The following is a 22,915-nucleotide window of genomic DNA, read 5'->3' as shown; positions in this document are numbered from 1 at the left end:
GGGGGTCAGACTGACGTGCACTGAACGGACCTTCTGATTGGCTGGCTGGTGCCATTGTTGGTTATGTGTATGCTTGTGCGTTTATTGCTCACGCACTCCCTCGCTCTTTCTTTCTACTGTCTCAGACACTTGCACTTCTTTTTTCCCTCTCGCTCGCTCTTTACCCTCTTTCTTCCCCCTTTTTTCCCCTCACACACTCAGTCGTGCAAGGTGGGTGGTTTGTAGTAAGGATGCGACATTATGTATCAGGCTTTTATGTGCTTGCTTTTCAGTTCTTCAGTCGTTGTTGTTAAATTAAAGGACATTATGCGGCCTCCTCTTAAAATTGTAGTGTAGCACTTTTTGCAGTTTTGTAAGGGAGATCACCGGATGTTTTCGTGCTCGTAAAGCCAATCTCGTAAATTAGACTTTGCGATGCAACGCAACGGCGGATGTATGATTAAACTATGCCAGAAGAAGAATAAGTGCAAACGATGACATGAGAAATAATGGGATGATTGAGAGATGATGAAGTCATCAGGGTACCAATTACAGCTCAATTTAATTTGTAATTGGGGATGTCCCTACAATAAGGCATTTTAAGACCAGTCGATTGTGGGTCTCGGGAGCTTAATTGGGTTTAGAAATAACTACAGTACTGTGTGTTTCATAGGAACTACAGCTGAACATGACTATAAGGTCAGCTGGGCGTAGTTTTAGTGTTTGGTTGGCTGAGGTTTGTCAAGCGACTTGTAATTTGGCCAATTAAAAAAAAAAATGGGTGTCAGACTTAGCTCAAATTTAATATTTTTATTCAGTAAGGATGCATTAAATTGATCAAAAGTGACAGAAAATACAGTTATAATGTTGCGAAATATTTTTATTTCAAATAAATGTGGTTCTTTTAAACTTTCAAAGAATCCTTAAAGAAAGTATTACATTTTCCACAAAAATATTAAAGAGGTCATATGATGCGATTTCAAATTTTCCTTTCTCTTTGGAGTGTTACAAGCTGTTTGTGAATAGATAAGATCCCTAGAGTTGCAAAGACTAAAGTCTCAAACCCAAAGAGATATTCTTTATAAAAGTTAAGACTGGTCCACGCCCTCCTAAAACGCCTCGTTTAAACACGCCCCCACATGTCTACGTCACGATGTGGGAAGATTTGCATAACAGCCCAAATGTTCACGCAAAGAAAGAAGGCATAACTTCCAAAAGAGGACACGACTAGAAATCAGTGGTTAAGTTGTATTTACAACACTGTTCCAGAACAGTTCAACCCAAATATTCAGATGTGTGCAGCGCATTTTATGGAGGACTATTTCCTGATCCTCAGAGAGTAGACTACAATGCCGGCTGTTCTGACTCAGTCTGTAAGTACGTTTTCATATTTAAAGAATTTGCCACTGATGATTCAAACGCGAGTTTGTAGCGCTTGTTTGTAATTTCTCCGATCACAAATGCACACATGGTTTTATGTTTACGTGGTGCGATGCAACGCAATGTGTAAAAAGACAGTATAAGTCTTTATAATCCATAATTATGTCCCCACTGGATGCAACAAATACCTAATTTATAATGGGTTTTATTGGTTTTGTCTCATCGCTCTGGGACACGGCATCACAGTATGGTAAGGGGCATAACATTTCCATCACACGCTTGAGAAATTCAGCCAATCACAACGCACTGGATAGCTGGTCAATCAGAGCACACCTCGCTTTTCAGAACGATGAGCTTTGTAAAAAATCGACGCGTTTCAGAAAGGCGGGGCATAGAGAAGAAACAATAATGTACAGTATGTGGAAAATAAAGTGTTTTTTGAACCTTAAACCGCATAAACACTTTTCATTACATCAAATACACAAAATAATGTTCTTTTTAGCAACACCTGACCCCTTTAAGCAGTGTAGCTGTTTTCAGCATATCAGAATGATTTCTGCATCATGTGAAACTGAGGACTGGAGTAATAGCTGCTGAAAATTCAGCTTTGGCATCACATTAATAAATTGTAATAACTAACTTACATAACTAAAATAATCTTACCGTGGAGACTTGGAAATAATTCACATTTTACCTTTGGTATTTTTTACTTGTAGCTGTCATTATTTGCTGTAAGTGACACTGGTCTGAATCAGCTGGAAAACATGAATTAATGCAATAAAGAGTTTATCTTTCATAATGTAGTTAAAAAATAGAATATTATTAATATATAAAACCAACATAACAAATATATAAATGTTGTTTTTAACTTGTACTTATAAGATGCTGTTCCTTACATCATCATGCAGGACACATTGGACTCCTCCACATGCCGTGACTTTAATACCCCTAATCTAGACGGTCTTGAAGCTTTGCAAGTAGCATGTTTTGTTTTGAACTTCAGCTAAAAATGCACGGTAATGTAGCTTGCTGGACTGGCAGAATAGAATACTGCAAACGTTTTCTACATCAGAGAATTCAGAAAGTAACAATTGCGATGAGCCTTTGTCGTTGGTCACAGAGGTCTTAGATAGTATTACTGCAACCAGAAATGTGGAGGTGTCACTTGTCCAGTTAGTGAATACAGATTCATATTGCCTACAAGCTCACACACACACACACACACACACACACACACACACACTTCTAAAGCCTTCTTTCTAAAGTATTATGGCTAAGCAAGGTCACCATGGCTGCCATAGGCAGTACTGCCTGCGATCAGTCACGTCTTATAGGAATGGATGATTACGACTGAGCTTTCCAGGAGCTGGATGTTAACTAATATTCATTAGTGCCGAACAAAAGCATTTAGGCAACGCATATGCTGATTGTGTGTTTGCACCAGGACCTGTGCGACGTTTGCATCACAAAGAGCGTTCATCATTTGTCAACACACGGATGAGAAACTCTCCTTTGCTGTCTGTCTATGTGGTCTATTAGTGCGGGAGGGTGGTACCATGCTGCTTTTCTCCTGACCGATACGTGTGTCCACGCACCTTTGATCCCAGCTTCGCTCCGGCGCATCACATTATACACAATCCCTCGCTTGCAGATACACTGAAATCAAAGTTGAGTCCTAGGGCAAATGTTTGAATTCTGCATGACCTCAAACTGAGAGGGGAGCTCAGAGGTGTCAGAGATGAACTATGAGTATTCACGATGTGCTTTCGTTCAAAAGTGAATAGATTGTTTTTATTTTGTCTGCTTTACTCTATAAAAATGTGTTCACTTGGCCTATGTGTTTGCTGTATCCTTGTATTCATATTTAAATGTATACTTAATGGAGCTGCCCCTGCATACTTAGCAATATGATTATATCATGTACTTCAGTTAGATATACAGCTTTCTAGATTAAATTCTCAGATTCCAATTTTGATTTCTAATTCTGATTCTCAAGCTCTCAGTTTGAAAGGAATTGATTAGTTTGCAAGCTCTTTTAATTATTATTTCCCATTTTTATTTGATTCTGATTCCTGATTTCTGATTATGAATTTGGTTTGATTTCTTTACAAGCCCTCATTGATATGAATTTCCTTTTTTATTTGATTCTGATTATTTGATTCTGATTTCTGAAATTGATTCAGTTAGATTCTAAGTTTTACTTGATTTTTATTCACAAGCTCACAATTTAATTTGATTCCAATTTTGATTTGATTCTGATTCTTAAGATCTTAATTTGGTTAGATTATGAATTTGAGATGATTAATTTACAAGCTCTTGATTTAATTAGATTCCAGTTTTGATTCTGATTCTTAAGCTCTCGTCCCCAAAACAAGATCAAGACTTTGTAAAAGAGCATAATAGGACCCCTTTAAATTCCAATTCAATCTGAAATTTGATTCATATTGACAAGCTCTTGAATCAATTAGATTCCAATTGCCACTATTCCAATAATCTAAGTTCGATTAGGAATTTACTTGAATTAATTTACAATACAAGCTCTTAATTTAGAAAAGCTTCCAAATTGTGCCAGTTCATTTGGATAAATTTCATTTATAATGTCCATTTTGTTCCATAAGAAAGTCTCACTTTATTTTTGCTGTAAATTTTACAGAGCAGTGTTTAAGACCCTCCCTCCTGATTCAAACTCCTAACGAATCCTTTTTTTAACTTCATTAAAAGAACTGGTCCGTAAGTCATTTGTTTCAGGAATTGTGCTCCACTGGTCACAATGTATGCTTTTCATTCACAAAAAGAGAACTGGCTCGGAGTCATTCATTTGTGAATTGAGAAGCACTGCACAAATACATTTCTACACTGCTCAAAATTGCAATGTAAAAAATATTAATATCAGGAGGATTACTCAAATGAAAACCCAATTTTTTTCCCCAGCCCCCCATCCATCTGCAAATGTACATGTGTATATACCTTTAAAAGTTTTTACTGTATATATATATATAATTAAAGGTTTACTCTCACTATATATCGGGTCCAAAGAATTAATACTGGGCAAGCGGCAGCACCTGATGATGTTCTACCTTTAGACTGAAGCTACGAGCAGAATACAAATGCATCAGTCAGATAAAGAGGTTCCAGCACAAACAATAACCTGCATAGAGTCCTGCACATTCACTGTCCAGACACTCCCCGTGTGTGTGCGTATGGGAGGGGTGAGAGCCTCTCTCTGCCCTCTGGCCATGAAGGGTCCGCCCAAGCGTGCTTAACTAATAAAGACGAGCAAACACACGCATGATCATTTAGATCTGTAGTACATGACACATGTCCAGAGTGCGGCAGAGTCTTATGTGTACACGCAATCAAATCTGCACTTGAGCACGCATGAACCTGCAGTGTATGTGTGCGCTTCGCATGGGAACACACACAATCACACACACACACACGCAGAGCGATTCTGTCACATTATAGACTGGCTGTTGGGCTCCCGTGTGGTGTGTTGTGCTTTTGTCCGGAGGGGAGAACAGGAAGGTAATGGCTGACTGTAAGAATGCAGCAGAAGAGATTGGCTCATCTGGTGCTTCAATAAACCAATGTCACCACTGGTTTAAACTCTTTATTGGGTTAACTGTGTGTTAAAATCAAACACGCATATAACACCATTTTATATAGGGCATCGTTTTGGAGTTTTACCTGTGCACTTAAGAATTTGTGGTCCTGATGCGTCTCATCATACCATAAATTATATTTTAGGAGACAACACTCTCTGTGTCAGACAGAGAGGAAGTCTTCCAGGCATTTCTGTCTCTTTAGCAAGACTGTGCTTTTTATCAATCTACTGCACTGTAGTTTTTTCACTCTGTCTCCCAAAGCAGACACTTTGTGCTTCAAAACTAGATCTGACAACAGAGCCGTTGCGCAGGAGTTAGCGTACCATGAGCTGGTGAATGGAGCTGAGGTGGTTAATTAGCGAGGCACCAACATGAATTTTTGAAAATGGAATTAAACCGAAAAACGTTTCAGTAAATCATTTTACTGAGAAAAAACATTGGGGGAAATTGAAATCTGTACTATGTTCAGGGTGTTGTGTTCTCAGGTGCTAAATTAAACCAGTCGAAGTAAGGTTCTTGGACAACGATCCTTCTCTCAATGTTTTAACTGAACAATTTTATCTGACTTGTTTTCCCATGTACTAAGATTTTGCTGCATGAGTACCTTATTCACTTTGTGTCAATGAATTAAGATGCTGAAACAGTGAAAATTAAATGTGGTTAGTGGGTCTCATTCACTAATCATGCGTACCCATTAATTTGTGCATGAAATCTGCATACGAACATTTTCACAAACAAATCATGATTCATCGAGAACTATTAAGTTATTCTTCACTTGCAGAAACAACTACCACGTGTTCGCAAAAATCCTATACTCTAGGTGACCTCATAAAAGTATTAAGAGAATTTGGTACAGCTTTTTCGTCATATATTTCATAGATGCTCAAAGATCTTGCTCTGTGCTCTCAGACGAGCATTTCTTTGGAGAGCTTCGTAAGTTTGCTTAGAGTGACGAAAGTCTGTGCAAAACATTCTCTTATATGGAGATGTTATGGGTGTGTTTTATGCAAATTACTAACCTTGGGCACTTGGTCGCTTATATAGAATGTTCCAAATTCATTAACATTAAAACAAGGTTAAGAACAAATTCATGTTCTAACATGCAAGTTGTGAATTAGGTGGGACTTTTTTTATGAAGTTCTAACTATGAAGTTATTAAAGGGGGCATAACACACACAGTTTCACCCAAACTCATGTTAATCTTGAGTACCTATAGAGTAGTACTGCATCCTTCATATCTCCAAAAAGTCTTTAGTTTTATCGTATTTATAAAAGAAAGATACAGCTTTACGATTCTCTCCGGAAAAAGCCGAGCTCCTGGAGGCGCGCCGTGGGCGAAGCTAAAGAGTGACGAGCACTTGGGCGCCGAATGCCAACAAAACAGACATTTGATGCCGTTTCACTTACCGTCTGCAGTTCTGAATCATGACCGGGATCTTTTATAGCTGGGACCGCTCCATCTTTCAGTATCAAACGATGTGCAAATCCAGCGGCGAACTGGGCCTGGTTTATAAAACGTTCGTCAACAAACACACTTGTGAAACTCCGTTGCTGCCCCCGGAAAAACAAACTGTATCCACTGTTTACATAGCGCTGGATTCTTTAGGAAGCTGAACAAAGTTATCTTTCCCTTACAACCAAAAACACACTTCTTTGGATTGGAGACATTCTTCCCGGGTCCCGTGCAGCGCTGCCACCGCCCGCCGGATGAAGCGCGTTGATGGGAGCGATCTCGCTCTTGCTCTGGTCGATGCGTGCGCGGGCGCATTCTTCCGGGAGAAATGCCCATATAAGGAGTTCCACCCTCGTTTACGTCATTAAGAGCCACGATCGAAAACAAAACTCTCTGAAACTTGTACGAACACGGAAGTAAGATTTTTGGCACAGAAATACTGTTATACGTCCAAATAGTTTTTTGAAACTTTGTCCATGCTTAGCATGAGAATCCAACTCTTTAACAGTGTAAACAACTCTGAATGCATGAAACAGCATTGCACCCCCCCTTTAATGTAAATATGACCCAGTGATTCCGGCCTTCTAGAACATGTTTTTGATTGAAATTTCAGTGTATCACTAGTTCAAATGTAGGCGATTAGGAGTTTGAATGCAGCTCACACCTTTTCTGGGTCATCATTTCCTGTTTTCTCTTTATTTAAATAAGCACAGTTGTTGGTTTTAAATCAAATTAAAATTACAGCTGAAACGTAATTTCTATATTGCTAGTGTCACAAAATAGTCGTACCCATAGTCGTGTCTCCATAGCTGAAATTGCACACTTTAACTTTAAAATAATGAAAAAAATATATATATGTATTTATAAAATGGAAACGGGGAAAATACATTCAGTCCGCTGAAAACATTGATGTTGATCCATGAGTGAAACTCCACTTCATCAGAGAGAAAAATCCTCTGATTATAGTTCTTGAGTAAGACTTGTATCTTCAGTCTCTGTAATGTGGTGCCAGAAATACGATCCCACAAGTGGGGAAAGTCGGTCCCCTCTCAGTGACCGCTTTGTGACGTTGTCAGTGGGAGTTTTGGGAAGCTCCGTTCAGCTGCGTGTCTGCACTCAGAAATCACTCTTGTCGTAACAGGCGCTGAATGTGAGGTAGGGAGACCCTCTCTACTAGCAGCCCAAGCAAATTTCCTCAGTCAAACCATGAAAGTTACACTGATTTGTATGTAATGATCATGTAATTTATCAATTAAGCCTGGAGAGGCCTTGGTTTTCGAGCACTGTAGTCCACAGCCTCAGCACGAGGCAGACTAATGGCTCTGTTAAGTCTGTGGGCGTGTGAGGAGTCATAGTAGATCTCTCTCACTCTCTCTCTCTCTCACTTGCTCTCAGCTCTTTCGCTGTAAAAGAATAATTAAGTGATTTGCATTGGTCTCAAGCAGGGGAATTTGTACTGATTCCTACAGATTAGGGCTGTCACGATACTACAATTTCGGTATTTGATACCAGTACCAGTAAAATCTCTTGATACAGCTGTGAAAATGAATGTACCCTTGAACACCGTGCATTTATTAACTTCTTATTAATATTTAATATCAAGTAAATATTGCCCCAAGTTGTTTAAAATTCAATTATTTTATTATTTATTTATTTTTATTTTATCAACTTTGCACCTGCTTTGCTACTATGGGTGATTAAAAGCATTTGTTCACAAATGTTCTCTCCCTGTGTCGCTGACAGGATGGAGCGGATATCTGAGGAGGCGTTGAGGCTGAACCTGCTGAAGCGGGGTCTGGAGGCGCAAGATGAGCGGGACGAGGCACTGGCCAAGCGCCTGAAGATGGAGGGTCACGAGGCCATGGAGAGGCTTAAGATGCTTGCCCTCCTCAAACGCAAGGATCTGGCCGCTTTGGAGGGGGCGGCGGTTGCGGCAGCCATGGCAGAGGGCAAAGGCCCCGGGGGCAGCCAGGGGCTGATGGGAGCTGTGGCCTACGAGGAGAAGATGAATGGAAGTTTGAGAGTCGGGGGCCATGGAGGTCCAAGTAAGAATGGGAAGGAAAACATAGTGGATGAGCCAGTGGACATGAGTGCCAGAAGGAGGTGAGGTTTCGGGAGAGCGTTCAACATCTGTTTGTTGGAATGAGTACCGTATTTTCCGGAAAATAAATTGCACAACTATAAGCATTGTTGAACGAAAATCTGTGTGTAAGTCAGGTTTTATTACGTTCAGAAATACCGGTAAATAAAATGTAATGTTTACAAATATTATAAACTCTAAAAAGTCATAGTTCCACTTACTCTGCAACAAATCCTTTACACGTAATGTTATTAAGTGCTATTTTAGTATTTTTCTGGTATTTTTCTTAATGTTTTGAATAAGTTTTTATTTCTGTATTTTTGCATTTTAATTTTCAAGATTTGGTCATTTTGTTGTTTTTGTCTTTTTTTTTTCTTCTCGGTTTTCTATATTTACATATATAAGTATAGAACTATATATATAGTTTTTTTTTACGTTTTTATTTCAGTTTTAGTTAGTTTAGTACATCAAGTTAAACTAAACTGAAATGAGAAGTACTGTCTAATACAGTATTTATTTCAGTTAACATTTATTTTATTTCCAGTAACAAAAATGTTTTTTTAATGGTTTTAATTTGTTTACCTATAATAACCCTGTTCAGAACATAACAGAAATAAAACATAAATATATATACTGTATATATATGGAAGTATAAAACAAACATAAATTTTAGTGTCATTCTTTATAAACAAAATTTATAATAAATGCCAGGACTAAACAAATTTATTTAAAGTAAACCTGAAACTACTAGTGTGAGGAAAATGAGTTATGTAAATAAACTTGGGCTCACGTACCTTGGGCTCAATCGTTTTGCTTGCTTGAAGTTAATTGCGTTATGTAAGTCGCTTTGGAATGTAAATTGTAGCACATTTCAGATTATAAAAAACAACTGATATTCTGGGAAGTAGAGTATGTTTTTGCTGTATGGTGTGAAATTAAATAATACTTTAATGATTTTATCCTGCAGGTGTTGCTAGGCCTTGTTTTTTTATTTTTTCATCTGGACTCCCTTAAAAATTACTATTTACGGTGCCCCTAAAAATCCCACTATTTTTGCTCTTCATAGCGATATAGTTCGAGAGCGACGCACTCCATCACCAGACGTTATCATTTTATCAGACAACGAGGCATCCAGCCCCCGGAGCACGCCTCACCCTGAGGAGAAACAGCATCAGGCCAACCTGGAGATGTTTAAGGTGCAGTATCCCATGGAGGAATCAGATCTATTGCTGGTTACCCACCATTAAACCCTTTGAATGAGTCTCGTGAACCTGATTGCTGATCTCTTGTGTGTGCTTGTTCTGCAGGGGAAGACTGGCGACGAGCGGCAGCAGATGATCAAAGCTCTCCGAGAGGAGCTCAGGCTGGAGGAAGCCAAGCTGGTGCTCCTGAAGAAACTGAGGCAGAGTCAGATGCAGAAGGAGAACGTAGTGCAAAAGGTCAGAACCGTACACGATGTCCAGTGCCTTACTCTACGCTTGATGCCAACTGGGCCAGTAACTGTACACTCTTGTCAGTTGTGAATTTGAATTATATTTATTGGATAGACAGGCATGTTGAAGACCTTTTTGGAATTGAGAAAACATCTGCGCCTCATACCTGCCATACCTGCTCGTTTAGTGTAGTGTACAGTTAACTCAATGCAGATCAGTCAGGTAGTAGTTCCTTTAAAGGGCCAGAGACATTACAAGCTGGCTTTGAGATCACTGTCAAGAAGTTATTTGAATATAAAAGGACTAAAATACATGATAATGAAGTCACACACTGGGTTTTTGTAAATAAAATCATATTATTTTATGTGGTCGGGCAAAATAAAGTGGATGGAGTAGCGCCAGCCTGTCAGAAATAGAGAAGTCCATCAGCTGAAGCTGCTCCTGGTGTAAACAGCTTAGTTTATTTTTGTTGATTTTATTTTTTTTAATGGAAGGGATCTTATTTTGCTGCTTTTTTTTTTGGTGTAGAAATGCACAGTTTATTGTCATCATCGGCTACAGGCTGCACATTCACATTGATTTAGGCTTATATGAAGCCATGTGAGAAACCAAACATATGAGAAAGGGAAAACTGAGTTGTGGGCTGGATTTAAGAATTTTAGTTTTGCAAGGATGCATTAAATCGATCAAAACTGACAGTAAAGATATTAACAATGTAACAAGATTACCATTTCAAATGAATTCTGTTATTTTGAACTTTCTGTTCATTTCAGAATCCTGAAAAAATGTATCACTGTTTCCACAAATATATTAAGCAGCACAAAATTTTCAACATTAATAATAAAATGTTTCTTGAGCAGCAAATCAGCATATTAGAATGATTTCTGAAACATCACGCGACACTGAAGACTGGAGTAATAGCTGCTGAAAACTCAGATTTGGCATCACAGGAATAAATTACATTTTTTAATTATATTTAATAGGAAAATATTTTTTAAATGGTAATAATTTTTTTTACGATATTACTATTTTTACTGAATTTTTGGTTAAATAAATGCAGCTTTGGTGAGCTAAGAACTCGGTCTTACTAAATAATCTTACTAAACATAATGATAGTGTGCAAGTCGATGCAAAACACGACGGCGAAGTTCATATGTATATTACACATTAATTCAGATAGCAACTGTTTGCAAATTTACACAATTCTACTATAGTGAAGACCCGGCTCATGAATACTAATTAGGTCACATGACTTGCTGAGCCAAACAAATTATGAACCAGTACAAATTAGTTAATATTCATGAGCTATGACATCTTATTATTTTGAATAATCATTTTGCCACTCATGTGCTAAATCGACTTGAAGTGGAGTATAGTTACTTCTAACATCCTATGTTCTAAATTTTACTGTGAACTTCCTCTTCCAATTTCTGTGAAACCAGCTCACAATCGGCTTTCTCATAGTTGTCTCTGCATATTAAATTGTAATTGGAGACAGCACTTTAGAATACAAATTAAAAAAAAACAGCATTGACTGATTGTCGCAGTGTTGTATGCTGTAAATCTGCCTGTATTTGTGCACTACATCTCCACTGCAGCTCCTCTGTACAGCATGTTCACCTTCACTGTTTTAGCACCAAGCAAAATAACCTCCCCTCGTGTCCAGCTGAGTGTTATATTAATGCCAGAAAAAACTGTCGAGGTAAATCGTTTTATTGTTGAAAGGACGTTAGTTGCTAGCGGGGGTGAAATAGGGTAACAAGGAGTGAGACGGGCAGCCATAACCTCACAGATACCATATCACAGCTCTGTGTAATGTTTGTCCATGTACTGTGCCATTGAGATGTTTTGTCTTATCTTCTCAACTCAGTGTTTGTCTAGATGCAGGAACGGCCCATAGACACTCACTCTTGTATGACATGCAAGTGCCACAACCCACTCTGCATGAATAATGTTTGCTTGCTCTTAAGCTGGAAGATGAAAATTTGGTGCTACTGAGGCATACAATAATTTGTATTATTATTCATGTATTTTTAACCACAGCATTTATTTATTTATTATTATTATTATACATGGTAATGCATTGTTTTTAGACATGCACAATAGTAATATCTTTATTATTTGATTTATGTATTATTATGTTTCTTGAAATGCCCTAGCATGTAAAATACCATGAGAGATGAATATGCTAATCATATGTTTGGTATGTTTTATGCATAAATTCTACCTCTCATAATTCCGAAATAAGTGTGAGACGTCACAATTGTCTATATGACATCACTAGGCTGTGTAAAAAAAAAAAAAGAAGCTAATCAGAAACCTCAATTAATGAGTTCAGGACAGGACTACCTGTTTGTTGAACAATGTATAAGGGAAGTGCTTGGATCAAAAAGGAAAAAAAAATCCCAAACAATCAGTAAAATCCAAAACAATACCTATTTTTCTGCTTCCGATTGGTGGAAGTCGCACAGCAGCTTTAACTGAAAAAATGGTGCTTGTGTTCCACTATTACATTGTGTTTTTTGTTGTTTTAAGTTATAATGAATCTCTGTACATAAGTATGATTTTTGATAGAATGACTCTGACCTCTCATTTCTCTTTTCAGGTGCCGGTGGTCCAGAATGCCCCGTCATCAGTGCAGCCGTCACCCATGCACAGCTCTCAGGGGCTCGGGAAACTACCTGTGCGGCCCGGCATGCACTCATCTGAGCCTCAGAGCCTGCGCACTGCACAGGTACATGGGGGGTTATGCGCACCAGTATATGCCTTTCTAAATATGAGCAGTGTTTGTGTTTTTTTCCTACATGCATTACTGATGATTTCGAGCACAAGCACAATGCACATGGATACTCCTCATTATGTTGTACACATTAGACTGAACATGTTAGAGCCTGCTGTTGGTTGCCATGGGAGCAGCACCTTAAGATCAGCATAACTGTATAGATTGGTACCAGTTACCATTTTTAATTACGGTCCATCTGTTGAGTACAAACAAAGCATTTGATGTCAACATTCTGCAATCTGATATACAGTGTCTGCTGACATCTAGTGGTCATGCAGTGCATTGCAGAGTTATTAATAATTCTGAATGTGTTTTTTTCTCCCTCAGGGCCACACAGTAATCAGGTCTGCTGCCAATGCATCTTTGCACCCAATGATGATGTCACAGCGGGTTATTGCTCCCAATCCTGCCCAGCTTCAGGGTCAGAGAGTGCCCTCCAAGCCTGGCATGGGCCGCTCCTCCACAGGTGGTTTGGGTAACGCAGTGAGCTATCAGCAGGTACGGTCAAACAGTCAAGCTCACAGCCATTGTCCTAATTTATTGACATTGAACTTTCAAAACAATTATAGAATGTGAACATTTCACACGTTTTTTTTTGTTTGTTTTTTTCTTTGCTCAATATATTTATTACTGGCCTATTTCAAAATGCTGAAGTCATGAACTTGGGCTGAGTGATATAGCAAAACTATTTTCAGTCTTTTGACAAAGTATACATTTTGTAAAGTTTATGGTAAGATATCAAAAGTGACAGTAAAAATGTTATATGGTCAAGATTTCAAAATAAATGCTGTACTTTTTAACTTTCTATTCAAAGAATCCTGAAAAATGTATCTAAAAATGTACAAAAATATTTGTCAGCGCAATTGTTTTCAACATTGATAATAGTAAGAAATATTTCTTGAGCACTGAAGACTGGAGTAATGGCTGCTGAAAATTCAGCTTTGCCATGGTTAAAATGTACTGCATTTATGTTAAACTAAAACATCCCTACTGAAACTTGCATGTAATATATTTGTATTTATATATTTGTAACGATGAACTTGCAATTTAGAACATTTAAAATATACAAACATATGATATTTAATAATACTACCTTTAAAACTATAGACAAGTACGTTATGTGCTTTATTATGTTAGTGAACACATTAAAATAAATGTTCTTATTTAAAGGTGACATATCATGAAAATCTGACTTTTTCAGGTTTTAAGTGCTATAATCAGGTCGCAAGTGCATCTACCAACCAAGGAAACGTGAAAAAGATTAACCCAGTAACTTTGTTTTGGGAAGCCTTTTTTTGCAAGCGTCTGAGAAAACGAGCGCGTCTGATTTCCCTCCCCTAGTGACGTTGCAAAGGGATCTTATTATAATATTACCGCCCCTTAATCTGTAAGTTTCCACCCACAGCGCCGTCATTTTGATTTAGCAAGCGACAATGGTGTACTAGCATGTTTTGCTCAAACTTTCGCCATGGCATTAGAACTAACTGTTCTGCCTTTGGCTGCACTGATGAGCACAGAACACTATTTAGAATCCCAGCCTCCCAGAGGAGACAAGAAAGCAGTGGATTTATTTATTGTATATTGATTGCTGCTGCCACACAGATCTAAAACCTTCACAGACATAACCGACTGGTTTTGTAACTCGTGTGTTTTTAACGTAAACCTTTGTGTGAATGAGAACTTAGTTTAGTACTCACATGCTGCGACAGCCGCTTTCAGTCCGTGTGCTTCGGATGTGTGCACTCAGAAAACCGTATATCAGAAGTTTAAACTAATATGGTTTAAAACGCATGATTTCAGGCGATAAATATGATAATCAGAACCAAAAGATATGTTTTTTAGCAGGTACGAGCTGTAATGGCGCAGCTCTGTTCTGGAAAAGGGGGCGGGGAGCAGCAGCTCATTTGCATTTAAAGAGCCCGGCACGAAAAACTGCGTGTTTCTGCTTCCACTCAAAATAGGCATTTTAAAAATGATATAATAAATGTTCTATGGGGTATTTTGAGCTGAAACTTCAAAGACACATTCTGGGGACACCTGAGACTTATATTACATATTGTAAAAAGGGGCATAATATGTCTCCTTTAAAATATATTCAAATATACAACAGTTATACTTTTTTTTTTTATTATGTTCTTACTGTATTTTTGATCAAATGCACAGAGCATTAGTGAGCATCTTTCAGAAACCTAAAAATATCTTACCGACCCAAAATGTCTAAATAGTAGTATGTGTGTGTGTATATATCTCAGTACTTACACAGAATATTTAATTATAATTTGGTAACACTTCAGTATAGGGACCAATTCTCACTATTAACTAGGTGATTATTAGCATGCCTATTATTAACATATTGGCTGTGTATTAGTGCTTATTGAGCACATATTCTGCATGACAATATACTACATCCCTAAACCTACCCAATACCTAAACTTAACATCTACCTTACTAACTATTAATAAGCAGCAAATTAGGAGTTTATTGAGGCAAAAGTCATAGTTAATGGTTTGTTAACGGTGAGAACTGAACCTTAAAATAAAGGGTGACCGTTAATTTCAATATATATATTTTTACTATAACATTTTAAAGTATTTGACATACAGTGCTCATATATCTGTGAACACTTTTGAGTAATTTTAAGTATTAAGTAATTTTGAACAAGTGTTTGAACCCATTTATTCAAGTGCACAGTTTGAAAGAAACTGAATCAAAGGTTGTTCTTTTTTTTTTTTTCTTTCTCCTGATGTTTAAATCATGTTTTAAAATATCTCTTCTTAGGATGGTGCATAAAACAAGTAAACTGGAACGGGCCTCAGCTTAATAGCCGAATAAAAATTGTGCATTAAATCACAGCAATATTCATAGTGTTGTTTCGTTTCATATCGCCAACACAATCATATTGAATATGTCGTATACTCAATACATCGCCCAGCTGCAACATGAATCATTCATAAAATGGATTATGTGGGTTACTGATGATTTGCCCTTTTGCTTTGTGTGATGCAGGCTGCCAGCCAGCAGGTGGGGGTCTCGCAGCGTTCAGGCTCGTCCTCGGCTATCTACATGAACCTGGCACACATGCAGGCAGCAGGAGCAGCTGGCGTTGGGGTGGGTGTGAGTGGGGTTGGTGCCGTCAGCCCCTCCACCCTTTCCAGTGCCTCCAGCGTGGCTTCTCTGAACGACCAGGCCAGCAGCCAAGCAGCCGCTAAACTGGCCCTCCGCAAGCAGCTGGAGAAGACCCTGCTGGAGATACCTCCACCTAAACCTCCAGCGCCCCTGCTGCACTTCCTGCCCTCTGCTGCCAACTCTGAGTTCATCTACATGGTGGGGTTGGAGGAGGTCGTGCAGAGTGTCATTGATAGTCAGGGTAGGAGCGAGAGGAACCACCCACACCACAAAAACACCATGCACATTAGGGCTGCGCAATATGGCCTAAAAAAAATCATATTGCAACTTGATAAGCATTGACATCTAATGCTAAGATCAAAAGTCAAAAAACACATTTAAACAGCTGCTCTCATGTTCAAAATTTGTACTAAAGTTGTGCAAGTGGAAACCGTTAAAGACCATTCACACTTGACCTAAAAGTGAAGTAAGCGAATGTGGTTTAATAATCACAAAAGGCCATATTGCAATTTCAGTTTATGTATTGTAGTACTAATTCACATCTAATTCTGCTCAATCACTAAACTCATGTTTTCTGCTTTTGCTAGGTAAAATGCGGGGGTCACTGCCACACGTGGAGCCGTTCTTCTGTGCCCAGTGCAGGACTGACTTTACCCCACACTGGAAGCAGGAGAAAAGTGGTCGCATTCTCTGTGAGCAGTGCATGACGTCCAATCAGAAGAAGGCCTTGAAGGCCGAGCACACCAATAGGCTCAAGAATGCTTTCGTTAAGGCTCTGCAGCAAGAACAGGTCAGTCAGTTTCTTGAGTTTTCGTTTCACTGCTGATAGAGTTGTCAGGATTCCAAAATTTGAATGAAGAAATTAAGCTTGATGATTCTCCACACACGTTAAGTTTCAGTACACCACAATCTAGTATGCTACAGTGCTGTTATTGTTAACTAAAATTAAAACTATTAAAAATTGTTTAATAGAAAAAAACTTAAAGGAAAATTAGAAATGTTGCCCCAGCAACTAACTGAAATTAGGTAAAGTATGCAGTGCTACTAGTGTCACCTAGTGGAATTACAAAAATAAAGCATATTTTTAAAGGGGTCATATGATGCTGCTAAAAATAACATTATTTTGTGTATTTGGTGTAATGAGCGGCCTACAGTGAGCAGAGGCCGGGGGCTAGCGTGAGGAACGGCGGGAGGGTTAGAGTGAGCAGACGCGGCGGGCTTGAGAACGGCGCGGCCAGCGATTTCGATAAAGGAGCGTCCGGAAGGACATGTGACAACTCCGGGCTGGACTCCGTTTCGTCCACGGTGAAAGCCGATCCGCACTGCGTCCACTGCGCAAAGTTGTAGTATTTCCTCAGCAACCAGCTGGCTGACTCTTTAACTTTTATAAAGAATATCTCTTTGGATTTGAGACTTTAGTCTTTGCAACTTTACAGATCTTCTTTATGCACCAAGAGCTTGTAACACTCCAAAGAGAAAGGAAAAATTGAAATCGCATCATATGACCCCTTTAAAACAACTGTTGCAAAAGTGAATGTATTTTAGCATAAAATTACAAACTTCACCTTTATGATGTATTAAAATTAAAATAAAAAAAATGTTAAAACTAAAACTGAAATTATAATAAAAACGAAATATAAGCGGATCCAAAATATTAATACATACTATTATTGTATAGAAATAATATTAAAATAACACTGATAAGCTACAAAGCACACTGCTGTATTTAAAAAAAATTTGAAATATTAACAAATAAAAAAAAACAAAAAACTGACATATAACCTACATTTATTTCTCAATTATTTAACATTTGCTTCAAATTTAAGTAATTAATCAGGACAAATAAACTATACAAATAATATATCATTTTATTATTTATTCAGGAAAACCCACTATTTTTAGTAGTAGAAGTGGTAGTAGTAGTATTGACTTTTGCTGACATTGCAACTGACACTGCTAGCTTGTAGTTTCTGTAACTGTATGTTGACTTCCTGTTTCTGTCTCTGTCCATTCAGGAAATAGAGCAGAGGTTGCAGCAGCAGGCTGCTCTGTCCCCCAGCTCTGCCCAGACTGTGCCCAGCGTGAGCAAAGGGGAGACCATGATCCGACACCATGCCCTCCGACAGGTGCACACTCTCATTGTGTACAAATAATGGGATCTCATGAGACCATTTTTATGGATTTTGAAATGGCTTCAAATGGTTTTTTTCTGGCCCTTCAGCTAATCACAGATTTGAATGACTGATGATTCTATCAGTTTAATGGTACAAAGAGGTGTCATGAAATTTAATGCTGATTCTCCCTCATTTTCTCTTTCAGACTCCCCAGCCACAGGCCGCTCTACAGCGGGGTCTGTCCAGCTCAGCACGAGGTGTCCTCTCTAACTTCGCCCAGGCCTCCCAGCTCTCAGTGGCCAGTGGGCTGCTGGATATGACAAGCAAGCGCTGTGGCAGCAGTACCAGCAGCAGCAGTCGGGCTCAGCATGACAGCCGCAGGCAGATCTACAGCATCCCTGGTAAGATGATGCAGTTTAATTAGGAATGCACAGCATACCTTAACTACATGATTTTGAAACCGCACGGTGAGGAAATGTTGTATGGGTTAAGGATTAATTATGGAATCACATTTTGTTAAGCTGACATTCATCCACCCCTGAGGTCCAGTCTCAACTCATTGATTATGCAATTCTTGACATGCTATTGGACCCTCTCTTCATTTGAACAATGGCTGGAGCTAATGCTTAATAGAGTTTTAGGATGTTATCAAAAAAAGATGAGTTAATTAAATCAATTTAATTGAAGTTAGTGAAGGTCTAACATCCTTTCTTTGAAGATTGTCCTTGTTTTGAAATGTACTTATCTGTGATTTATTATTTATTTAAAAAATTAAAAATTATAAAAAAAAAAACTTTCTAAAGCTACTTTTGTAATGTCTGTTTGATACTTTTCTCATTTAACATCATAATGACTTCAAATTATCTTTTGGGGATGATTTGATGTGCAATTAATTAATCGCCACATTATGTAATTAGATTAAAAATGTGGTCCCATTTTATATTTAGTGTACTACTATGTACTTTTAAATTAATCATTTGGTACAATGCACTTTTTGTGTACATACATGTTTTTACATTGTACTTATATTTTAGTATACCTGCATGTAATTACATCAGGTAATTAATTTCTGTAATTACACTGTTGGCCCATCCCTTACACCTTAATCCACCCTTAAACCTACCCATACCACCAAACCTGTCCCTAACCTTACCCATATCCCACCTCAATAGCAGAAGTGTTTTGCAATACAATATGAACACAATAAGTACACATTTTAATTTTGACTTTAGTATCCAAAAGTGTGTTTGGGGGCCATTGAATATACAGAATATATTTAATATTAAATTATGAATTTAGCAAATTTAGCAGTTTATTTTAATCGTAATTGTTTTCTCACTTATTTTGTTGTGTTTTATTTTTATGTTCTGTCATGATTGTTAGGATTCGATTAGAAGTTAGAACAAGTTTTTGTTGTTCTTCCAGTTTGTCACAAACTTTATTTTGTTAAACACCTCTTAAACTTCTTATCTTTGTTTTCTTGAATTTTCCCGGCCCCTCTCTGTCTTTGTCCTCCATCGCAGGTCTGAGTATTGCCTATCTAAATCCGGGAGCCATCGGGGGCCACAAGGCATCCAGCCTAGCGGACCGTCAGCGGGAGTATCTGCTCGACATGATTCCCCCACGCTCCATATCCCAGTCCATCACCGGGCAGAAATGAGCCCTGACGGGACTGCAGATCCCCCTTTCAGACGCCCCACCACCCCTCTGTCCTACATCAGAACATCCCCCAACACATACACACGCACACCATCACCCCATCGCATGCAGTGCCTGTCCGTGTGCCTACCCAACTAACCCATAAGAACAGCTCTATCAGTCAGACTATAAACACCAGACTGTCAGTGCATTTCAAACTTCGGTTTCCTACTATAGCAAAGCTCTTTATTGTTATCTCAACTTATTATTGCTGTTGTTATTGCTACTTCTATTATTATCACAGTTATTATTATTAGTAGTATTATTGTTGCTTCTGTTACAGTTACTTATATTACACTTATTAGTATTCCTCCCTCAGTCGCCCCTGTAAAATTAGACTCATTCTCTCTCATGTCGTATATGTTCAGTTTCGAAGTTGGAATGGTTAAAGCGTTCTTACCTGAGAGAGAGAGCAGAATCTTTGTAGCGTTACACGCTTGAAAACTACAAAGTCCTCCAAGAACCTTCTGGTTCAGAAAGAGCGAGACTGACTCATGTACATTGATCAGATTGATCCTTATGCAGAGCGCTGCTGATCTAGTCAGCGTTGGTTCTGCCTTGAGAAGGCCACAGGGAAAGTGGGACCTGCACTAGCACGGATGAGTCCCCTGCTGTCGAATGTACAGAGAGAACTGTAAGATTGGAGTGCATGCGCCCACAAACAGGATCTCTCCCGTGTCTCTCAATGCCTTCACTTTCACAGGATGCAGTGATGTCATGTAGGTTTGTTTGTGGTGACGGTGCGTTTCACTGCACAGCAAAGAATGAAGCCAGAGAGTTCCATCATCATGAACTTTGTCTCCTTTTTGATTTGTGTTTCTGCTTGGGTGTTTTTTTATCTCTTTTTAACCCCCCACTATACTTCTCTTGTTTTTGAATGAGCTCTTTAGATGCATTTTCTCCCCGGCTGTACGTTTTTGTAGTATGTAGTATTTGCAGAAGAAAAGAAAAGTTCATTGTTCTGGTGGAGCGTTTGATCCATTCTCTAGTCTTTGGACTGAGACATGATGGTACAGGCTCAGTATGTTACTTTTTTTGTTACCTCTCTTTTATTTGATTTTTGCTTTTTATTTCAAACATTGAAGTTACGTAGATGTTCGGTGAACAAGTTTCTTTCTCTAATGTCGCACACAAAGTGTTGATCTTACAGAACATGGACTGGATGAAACATTTGACAGTATTACCCCTCACTCGACCAAATCCAAAGCGTTCATCATAAATGTAAAATCAAAGCACGCTATTGCTCAATAACATTACTTTTAGCTAAATTACTGGGTGCAGAAAACCCTACAGGGGAGATTGTGTACATTTGTTTTCTGTTGCTTAAAGTACAAACTTTCCTCAGTATATCCCTTTTTTCTTTCTTGGGGAAAAAAAAATCACAATGCTCTTATTTTTTTCATGGAAGATTGTATACATTGTATACGATGAAGAAAACACTTTTTGTTTGTTTGTTTTTGACTGTTCCAATGCTTATTGCCTTCAGCCTTTAAATCATAAGACAAAAAATGGACAATTTGCACACATGCAAGTTTTGATTCTAAGGTTTGTGACATTATTAGATATACTTTTACAAGTTTCATGTCATGGAATCACTGTCCATAATTCTCTGACTGGACAATCAGCTTTTCTGGAGTTCTAACGCTGGGGTTTAATTCTCTCTTCAATTTTTTTTTTATTTTCTTTTTTTTTCTGCAATTTTTCCTCTCCCTGATTTTCATTTGTTTGCAAGTAAGTCTTTTTTGTTGTTGTTATTGAAGTGGGAGAGAGGGTTTTGGGTCCTCGTTTCTTTTTGATTTTCTAAATTTCATCTGAACTTGCAAATATTTTTAAATAGACTTAGCTGCAATTTACCCAGTTTGAATTTTAAAGCAAATGGCAATATGTTGAAATCCATTTGTAAAAGAAAACTATGAATAATTAAAAATGTGTACAGTAAAAAAAAAAAAAAAAAATGAAATACTGGAGATTGGCTTAAACAATTATTGATTTTAGTCAAGGAAAATAAGTTCTTTTTGTCAATTTTTTATTTTCATTTAGAACATTAATCCAGACCTTTTGCACATCCGTGATATTTAACTGTCTAAAATGGAGATGAAAAAAATGCTGTTTGATTACTGCCGGTTGATTAACAACAATTATGCATTGACTGAAAAAAAAAAGAAGCTAATTTTGGAGGAAATAACTTTGTAATATTTATCACTTGCAAGCTATGTTTAATAAAGGGTGGAACAGTTTATCTCGGAGTGTGTTAACATTTGTTCAAAACTCATTTTGGTTCTTTTGCCATTTTTAGTATTTTATTATATATTATTATTATTAGTATTAATAATTTATTTTATTATATATTATTATTTATACTTGGGTTTTAAAATGTAAATGAAAAATCAATTTCGTTGTCTTTTTTTCTTCTCACACTCTTCCAGCCAGCACACATATGGTCTCCTGAACCCTGGTCATTCATTTACAGACTAATTGGCTTCATTATAAGCTTTGACTTTATCCGGTCACTACAATTATAGCTATTTTCCAGCATCACTGCACCCTGCCAGCAGATTTAAGGTTGTACTCTTAAGAGGTGATGTCTGTTATTCTCTTCCAACTAAACCAGTGTTAGTTGACTCAGGTGCATGAGGGATCATCTGAAATTAAACTGATTTATTACAAGATTTTCATTCTTGTCACACATTACAGCAATTGGCAAGTTACAATTTTTCACTAATTCTATTATTCTTTGGAGCCAAATATGATCACATCAGTAATGTGGACCATTGTGTTTAGAAAACATACTTGTGTTGCTTTACGCAGTTGTAAAATGCTGTATCTGAGCACTGCTACCTGACCTGTTATGTGTATCGAATAGTCCATGGTATTCTCTCAATGAATCCCGTCCGGTGAATAGATATTGACCGGGCCTTCATACAGCATTCCAGCCCTTCCTGTTTGCAAATGCCTGAAATGAAATATATGCGACTGTAAATCACTACATCCTGACAGCGTGATCAGAAAAAAAACATTTATAACTATATGTGACCCTGGACCACAAAACCAGTCATAAGGGTCAATTTTTTGAAATTGAGATTTATACATCATCTGAAAGCTGAATAAATAAGCTTTCCATTGATGTATGGATCATTTGAAATGATGTATTTGTTAGGATAGGACAATATTTGGCTCGAGATACAACTATTTGAAAATCTGGAATCTGAGGGTGCAAAAAAAATCAAAATATTGAGAAAATCGCCTTTAAAGTTGTCCAAATGAA

At 37.9% G+C, this 22,915-nt stretch overlaps 1 protein-coding gene across 2 annotated transcripts in view; it reads left to right on the top strand.

Moving 5' to 3' along the window:
- Positions 1–19,932, top strand: part of LOC107669699 (transcriptional repressor p66-beta) — a 39,937-nt gene extending 20,005 nt beyond the window's left edge. For both annotated transcript variants that reach the window (XM_016462053.1, XM_016462061.1), the window contains exons 2-11: positions 8,161–8,520; positions 9,564–9,693; positions 9,805–9,936; positions 12,536–12,664; positions 13,040–13,210; positions 15,719–16,079; positions 16,426–16,628; positions 17,854–17,964; positions 18,158–18,353; positions 19,476–19,932. In XM_016462053.1, the coding sequence (XP_016317539.1) occupies positions 8,162–8,520; positions 9,564–9,693; positions 9,805–9,936; positions 12,536–12,664; positions 13,040–13,210; positions 15,719–16,079; positions 16,426–16,628; positions 17,854–17,964; positions 18,158–18,353; positions 19,476–19,612 (1,929 nt within the window). In that variant the 5' untranslated portion in view covers position 8,161 and the 3' untranslated portion in view covers positions 19,613–19,932. The remainder of the gene's footprint in view (positions 1–8,160; positions 8,521–9,563; positions 9,694–9,804; positions 9,937–12,535; positions 12,665–13,039; positions 13,211–15,718; positions 16,080–16,425; positions 16,629–17,853; positions 17,965–18,157; positions 18,354–19,475) is intronic.
- The last annotated feature ends 2,983 nt before the right edge of the window (positions 19,933–22,915 follow it).

Source organism: Sinocyclocheilus anshuiensis, unplaced genomic scaffold (assembly GCF_001515605.1).
Source record: "Sinocyclocheilus anshuiensis isolate Anshui unplaced genomic scaffold, SAMN03320099.WGS_v1.1 scaffold253, whole genome shotgun sequence".
In the NCBI taxonomy this organism is placed as follows: domain Eukaryota; kingdom Metazoa; phylum Chordata; class Actinopteri; order Cypriniformes; family Cyprinidae; genus Sinocyclocheilus; species Sinocyclocheilus anshuiensis.
The sequence above is the reverse complement of the archived record's forward strand: the minus strand, read 5'-3'. Positions and strand labels throughout refer to the sequence as shown.